The following is a 7,733-nucleotide window of genomic DNA, read 5'->3' on the forward strand; positions in this document are numbered from 1 at the left end:
TTTAAATTGGCTGCCACCGCGATTGAACCCAGTTCCCCGAGCAGCCATAGCATACGGATCTCCGTGCCGGCGCGTTCACAGGAGCTCAGTCCGTCAGTCCACCTGATGATGGCGACATGTTTGATCGCCGAAATATTGTGCCCGTTGGACACTATAGACCGGCAGTACACCCGTGGATATTTTGATTATCAAATACGCTGGGAGAAACTCAAGAATCACAGATGGATTACTGTTTGCACTCGTTAACTGACACACTATGCCATTACAAAAACCGTGAAAACAGCTGAAGCATCTGAGGAAGCCAAATTCACTGTGGAAGACATTGTATTAAAACACAATGCCACAAGGTCATTAATTACGGATCAAGGGAAAGTTTCTCAATCGAATCTTGTGACAGAGAAACTGTTGGAGTAACATTACTCCTCACATGACGACTGCCTACCATCCACAAACTAAAGGGCTTACTGAACACTTTTATAAGACCTAGGCTGACGTGCTATCAATGTTCGTCATTAATGGGCAGAGTAACTGGGATGAGGTGCTACCTTTGTGACATTTGCCTGCAACACTGCCAAACAAGACACCACAGCATTTACGCCATTTTTCCTGGTGCATAGGCATGAGGCGACGACGACGATGGACACTGTGTTTCCGTTACATCCTGATGAAGTGGACAAGGACTACATCGGCCAGGTGTTAACCAGAGCTGAGGAGGCTCAGCAGTTAGCACGACTCCACACACTGCAGGCTCAAGAAAACAATGCCGAAGATATGACGCAAGCCACCATCCTGTTGTCTACCAGCCTGGTGACCTCGTCTGGATCTTCACTCATGTTTGGAAATTTGGTCTCTCTGAGAAACTCCTCAGGTGCAATTTTGGACCTTATAAGGTTGTTAGACAGTAGTCCATAGTTATTTATGAAGTTTAAGATTTCGACCTCAACACAAGACGACGAAATGTCAGAGATATGGTCCACGTCCTTCGAATGAAGCCCTACAAGGATCCTGCCACCCAGGGTAAATTTGAAGCTCCAGCAGCAGGCAACAAACGGAAAGGTGACGAAGAGTGCAGCTGCAAAAGAAGTTCTAAGAAGATCACTGCCAGCACGAGCATCAGTCATCGGGAGTCTGAGTACGTAGGATCGATGACTCATTCCCAGACTAGGACAACATAACACCAAGACACTGTTCTCTTAAGGAGGGAACAATGTCGCAGAAGAAGCTGAGTAGCATTATGGTGTAGTGGTTACGATACTAAACTCTTGCATGGAGGGTCGCGAGTTCAAAACTCACCTGGACTGTACTATTTTAATTTCTATACTCTGTTCCAGTACATTTTAGAAGTATCCACAAATGTCAAGGATCATTGCACTGGAATGTTCTGTAGCTGTATATATACTGCAAGTGTTCTGGCCGGAGGCAGTTCACTCCGCACTCTTATATGTGCAAGTGCTGAATAAACCGTCACTAAGTTAAGTTAGTGTTCGTCATTCATCTAATTACCCCTTCTTCTACATGACAGTATAGTAAAATGTTGCCTATTTACATCTCAGTTTATTCTCAATTAAGCAGCACATAATTACTAGTTCAAAACAATGAAAGTAAAATAAACATGTGAAATTACTGTTGAGAAGGGTGCAGTGTTGTGCACCAATTTGGTACTCAAGACAGGTGTGTACAGAAGCTCAGAGTAATAATTCTGCAAAGGAGCCCAGTAGCCAGTGCCTAGTCTGTACATAAAACTCTGTGAGTGTGGATGTATATACTTTTCACTGATAGTGTAGAATAATTTATGTGCTTTTGTTGTGGGTGAATCTTAAATCAACTAAAATCATTTTAAAATTTAATAATAAATGAATGTTAAAGAGTAATTGGAATGTAATAAAATGGATGAACAGTGCTCTATTGGACAAACAATAAGTGAAGAGTGCCACAAAACGGTTTATGGTCCAGTTCCAAAAAACTTAAAAATTTAATGACTGACGAAGATAGACAAACTTTGTTTAAATTATGAATAAGTTCTTCTGTATCATCAGTTCATTAGTATCATGAGAACAAACTTTCTGAAGTACAATCGCAATTTTGGAAAAATGTTCTGATTCACTCCAAGTTCCCAAAAACCCAGTTACTAAAGGTTTGAGGGAAATAAAACTTGAATATTTGTCCTTGTTAAGTGCAAGTAAATTGGCTTCCCAAGTGAGTCTTACTCTGATTCTTGGAAATTCCCTGTGCCCAAACTGTTACTCAGAAATACTTACCGTGAATCCAAAAACAGAATCACTAACACTGTTAATGACATTTATGTTCCTAATTGGGATGTTATTAGCAAACTGGATTTTGCCTGTTCCAACTCAGAAGTATCTCCTGCTTCGAAAATAAGGAAACTAAGTAGCAGAAAAAGAAAAGCAGCTATTGAAAGCAAGGAACAATGAATTTCAGACAGAATTACAAAAGGCTGTTAATCATGCTTTAATAATGCAGTTACCAACAGTATTCTGACAAGGAAGAAATCTTATCACCAGAACCACCTGACACAGAATATCTGAGCTTAATTGAGTAATTAAAAAGTACGAGTTCGGTGAGACCTAAAAAACAAAAACTTATAAATTTTAAGTTTGCTCCCTGAATCATGGTCAAGTGAAAAAAACAGTTCATGGGTTCAGTTTTCTGATGAAGACAAAACAATAGAATGTGCCCAGGTAGCAAAGGCAGCAAAAGGGTTGTTGTAAATGGAGTTAAAGTAACAAAGCAGAAACAACTAGTGGACAGCACTATCAAATTTAAATGAAGTTTATGTAGCTTTCAAAAATGCTCATCTTGAATGGAAGGCCAAAATTTTGTGACCTTCGTCCTAAGCGGTGTATTTTGGCCAAATCCTCAGAAACACGCTCTGTATGTGTTAGTTTCGTCATTAAATGTCAAAATGATGATCGCAGGTGCAAACTCAATGACACGAGATACGAAGAGTTACTTGATTTAGTGGTCTGTGACACCAATAATTATGACTGCACGATGAGTTTGTGTGATAAAGGCACGAAGTAAGTTTTTGAAGGACAAAGCACAATGTTTTAATTGCATGCATAGCCCTAGCTGTTTCAAGATGAAATGAATACAAGAGTACCACAGGGTTAATGATCATTTGTTCTGTAGTTAAAAAATGAGAAAGATGAAGTTTGCACTTCTTCAATTTGCATTCTATGCGACTAATTTGAGTACAACACTTCGGTTGTCCATGTGTTTCTAAAGTGTAACAGGTGACATGAAAAAGTTGCCTCAGGTTGAGAAGCTCATACTTTTTCAGATGGAAGTGGTGGTCAATATAACAACAGAAAGAATTTTCCAAATCTTTGCAACTACAAAGTAGATTTCAGGTTGGAGGCTGAATCGTGCTTTTTTGCCACTTGCCATAAGTAAAACCGCATGTGATGAAAGAGGAGGTACAACAAAATGCGATGTAATTAGAGCCAGCCTACAAAAAATGACCAAAGACCAAATTCTTACAACAGAAGATATATGTACGCCTTTTGCAAGAATAAATTAAAGGCATAACCTATTTTCTTATCAAGGCAGAAGAGGAAGTTGTTAGTTCTAATTAAAACAATACTTCAAACCAGATTTGAAAACTGTACAGTGATAAAACAAGGAATTCCACAATTTCCTTGGCATTGGAGAAATCATAAACCAAAATTTATGAGGATCATTGTGTCAGCAAAATTTAACATTCAATGGCACAGTGGCAAGTGTATGTGATGGGCAATGGTGGCTTGCATAGGTCGAAAGAACAAGTTTGTACAACAATCATGTTTTTATGCATATTTATCACCCTGCTGGCCCTAGCATGTTGTTCAAGACATGTACTAGTGACAGTTTGGGTACCAATGAAAAACATACTAAGGAAGCTTTCAGTGCTTGAACTTACCACAGCAACTAGGAGATCACAGAAGTTGTCTGAAGATATGAGTGTTCTTAACATTAACACTAGGACTAGGAAGCAACACATCTCAAAAGTAAGTTAACTGAAAATATTTATTTTACATCATTCAGGATAATATAAGTAATTTTTTGAGTTTCAGCATATAGTTCAGTATCTTAACTTCAATGATAATTGATTACACCTAGCCAATATCACATATGAATTAGGCTACAGTCATAAAATCAACTGCAGTCTAATGTGCATTATCTTATCATTTTCAAAAATTCATGTCTTTGTTCACAGTCAAATATCAAAGCTGAATTTTTGACAGTTCTTTGATGTCTTAAGTATACGAAATTTGCAAAAGTTCATGTATGTTCAGCCTCACCAGATATAATTAGCCCCAAACTTTATCAAATTAAGGTTTTTGAAATTTCAAAAATTTTAAAAAATTAAGGAAACATTTGTGTCATTGCTCCATATAAGACTGGTAGCTTATGATATCTAACTAGGGGAAAAAAACCTCTAAAATCACTCCCTGGTTGTTATTTTTGAGTCTAAAATGCTGATTTTCTAAAAACTTTGGAGGTCATATTGACTGGCTATTTTTTAATTTAAGTTATTTTTCAGTAATAAACATGCAATATTGTAATTTAACCCATATCCAAATTAATGTTAATGTCTCCAAATTGAAAACTGTTCTGCACATGTTGTCACCACTCAATAAGGCTGCAACACAGTTAACTGTTTTGAACTTCTCAATTATAGAGTAGTCACACATAAAAACCAAAATATTTAAAAACTGTCACACAACCAAATTAAATTTTATGGGATCACTTGTAAGATATGCCAAATAAAAGCTGCAAATCACTAGTACAATCGAGTTTGTTCAATTTACAAATACTGTACTATTACCAGTTTACAAAAAATGTTTCACCGAAGTCAGCATATAACAGAAGTATGAAAGTAACACTGCTACAAAATCAGCACAACAGAAATTACTGTAAAAAATTCTTTATTGCACAAATATACAACGAAATTGCACAATAACATACCCACAACACAAGTGCCTCCACCTGGCTTACAAATCTTGGCACACATTAAAATTTATTAATGTGTGCCTAAACCAAACTGACAGTGCAATATTTTAGTTTGAACCAAAAGTAGTTTCATATCAGATTTGAAGACCATCTACATGAATCAACAGTATCATCTTATATTTTTTTCCCTTGGTAGAGTATACATGACCTGTTAACATTGAAATACAAAAGTATCTTTAACAGGATTCTAGCTGGAATACGCTATCCTCGACAATTAAAACTGTTTGTTTAGCCAGCGTTCGTACCACTGCACAGTTAAGGAACACTCAGGTAAACATCTGTTGGGCCGAGTGTTTGCGCAAGATGAGTGATCAGTTAACGAGAAATCGGAGCTTAAAAAATAAATTACGTCCATTTAAACATTCTCAAGAAGTTAACGTACTCATGTTTTTGGAGCACTGTTTTAGCATATAACTGGAAAACATAATGCACAAATTGAATTTTAAAGTTCATACTGAAACTCTGTGAAGCAAGTTTTGACCTCTGACGACTGATATAACCTCAAAGCGCGTTAAATGTCCAAAGAGTTTTACTGCATACAACAACTATCATCAAACAGCGAAGAACAGAAAGCAGTAAAGATATCAGTTTCAGCGCAAAAACCATTTGCCCATTTTCGACAGACTAAGAATCCTAATATTGTCGCCATTTTGGATTTCGTTGTTCATGAATTCAAGACTTTCGTATTTTAAATACAAAATTTTTTGACTACCCCCGCATTAAGAATTTACATAGAAAGTAATATTCTGTGCACTTTTCAAAATACATGCATTGACTCGCCAACAATAACTTTGCCCGCAAAGAATGCGTTTTACTTCAACGAAACCTGTTTTCCAAGTTTCGAGACGGTTTGTCTAATATGTAAGTGGGAATGGAACTAAACAACTACAAACTAAGTTTCCGTTCTCAGTTGCTGTTAACTGGTACTGTAATGTATCGCAATCTGAAAAGACGGTTTTGATTTATTTATTGAGTGCAGGGCGCACATAAACGTACACCTAGATATAGTTGAAAATATACTTCCAAAAGCGGTATAGCATACACAGTTTATAGGCATAGCGATTTAAGTTCCCAAAATATTAGTATACAAACACTTCCTTATTCAATACATCACATATAGCTACTTAAAGTAATAGATTTTTACACATTACTGTCCTTAAAACTACGGTATATCGCTTCTCAGACCTGCTTAGATCAAAGTATTTATGTACCGAGAAATTATCAGCTTAATTACCTTTCATTTGTAGTATCCATGAGACGAGTTATCAGTAGATTACACAGAGTTTAGATGTGTACTCAAAGTTATTAAACCATTCTAACCATAGAAAGAGAATTTCAAAACAAAACTTCAAATTCGTCGTCACACTTCAACGCTAAACAACATAGCTACACAGTTCCAAAGCAGTTCACATTCCTCATCATAACCACGTAGTATCTATGGTCCAAGATCATAACCTAAAAGATTCGTATCAACTCTGCGCGTGCTATGAATCTCGTACAAAGAGTATAAAACAAAAGAGATTCAACACATATCTCAAAGGTCCTCTCACATTCAATAATATTGCCAAACTGTGAAGTGTATTATCTGTATGAGGGCGCGTGTTGACATATTGTTATAACTAGAAATATTGACGAACAGTATTGAAGGCCCTCAAAATTTCTCAGTATTGTCAATATCTACATACTGAACGTGTGAGGTCAACTGTTGACTGACAATTCCTCCTTCAGATGTTGAAGAGATTCATGAACAAGGTACACGATGTCAGTGTGCACTGTTTATGTTTTCATTTCGCCATTGTTTATATCATACTTCAGATTCAATTTTAAATAATCTTTTAATAAAAAATTAATATTACTATGGAAGGGTAAACATTCTGTATGTGCCACTTCAGAATGATTAATGGAGGTCAAGGCTTACTTTATTAATTTGAAAATACAGTATAAATTGGTGAATTACATACCAGTTTGGAAAATTGTACCCACTTCGAAAATTACGCCACATATCTGCTGTGACAGAAGTCTGGAAAAATGTTTCCACTTCGAAAATTACATCATATATCTGCAGTGACTGACAAGAGGTCTGCGGAACGCATGTCAGTTTCATCTAATTATCATAAAGCCTAAAAAGAATGTTTTATATTAATTGTCATAACAGTTCCTTGCCAGGCAGATATAACTGCTTCACATGTTTCTATAGAACTTTGCTAATTGTGTTCGCTGATATTACAAAACTAAACATCGACCATTAGAAAGACATACTTGTCATCAGAAATCTTAAAGTTACGTTTAATCTCTTGATGTCTGCGATAGTCTCTCTCCCTAACGTATATTGCTTCTCTATTTTATCTCGCGTTTATAATAATAACTTGTCATAAAATGCAGGACTCACTGGAAGATAAGTTATGAAACCTTTTGAGTCTAGGGTTCTGATCCACCTCGACATATCCAGGATTATTCCCGAAAAGACAGGAGTGCATAACGTGCCGAAATTCATGACGTAGTCGAAAGCCACGATTCCAGCCTTCCAAATCCTGATGACATCCAAGGTGTGGCTGATTTCTTAAAACATACCACCTCGGATGCAATTTTCAACCATATCTGACTCCAGAATCTCTAATACGGCCGTCCTACTCTCCCTCCATGCCCTCTCGTCCAGCTCCAAGAATCTCATCGTGCATACAGAGAATTCCTTCCTACTGGTGACCACGACACACTCACAT

General features: G+C 36.8%; 1 protein-coding gene across 1 annotated transcript in view; it reads right to left on the reverse strand.

The window, feature by feature from the left end:
• The window catches only part of LOC126292306 (uncharacterized), an 83,528-nt gene extending 76,980 nt beyond the window's left edge, over nucleotides 1–6,548 (reverse strand). Inside the window, exon 1 of the mRNA XM_049986238.1 lies at nucleotides 6,248–6,548. Within this exon, the coding sequence (XP_049842195.1) occupies nucleotides 6,248–6,267 (20 nt within the window). The 5' untranslated portion in view covers nucleotides 6,268–6,548. The remainder of the gene's footprint in view (nucleotides 1–6,247) is intronic.
• Nucleotides 6,549–7,733: the final 1,185 nt, after the last annotated feature.

Source organism: Schistocerca gregaria, chromosome 9 (genome assembly GCF_023897955.1).
Source record: "Schistocerca gregaria isolate iqSchGreg1 chromosome 9, iqSchGreg1.2, whole genome shotgun sequence".
Classification (NCBI taxonomy): Eukaryota; Metazoa; Arthropoda; class Insecta; order Orthoptera; family Acrididae; genus Schistocerca; species Schistocerca gregaria.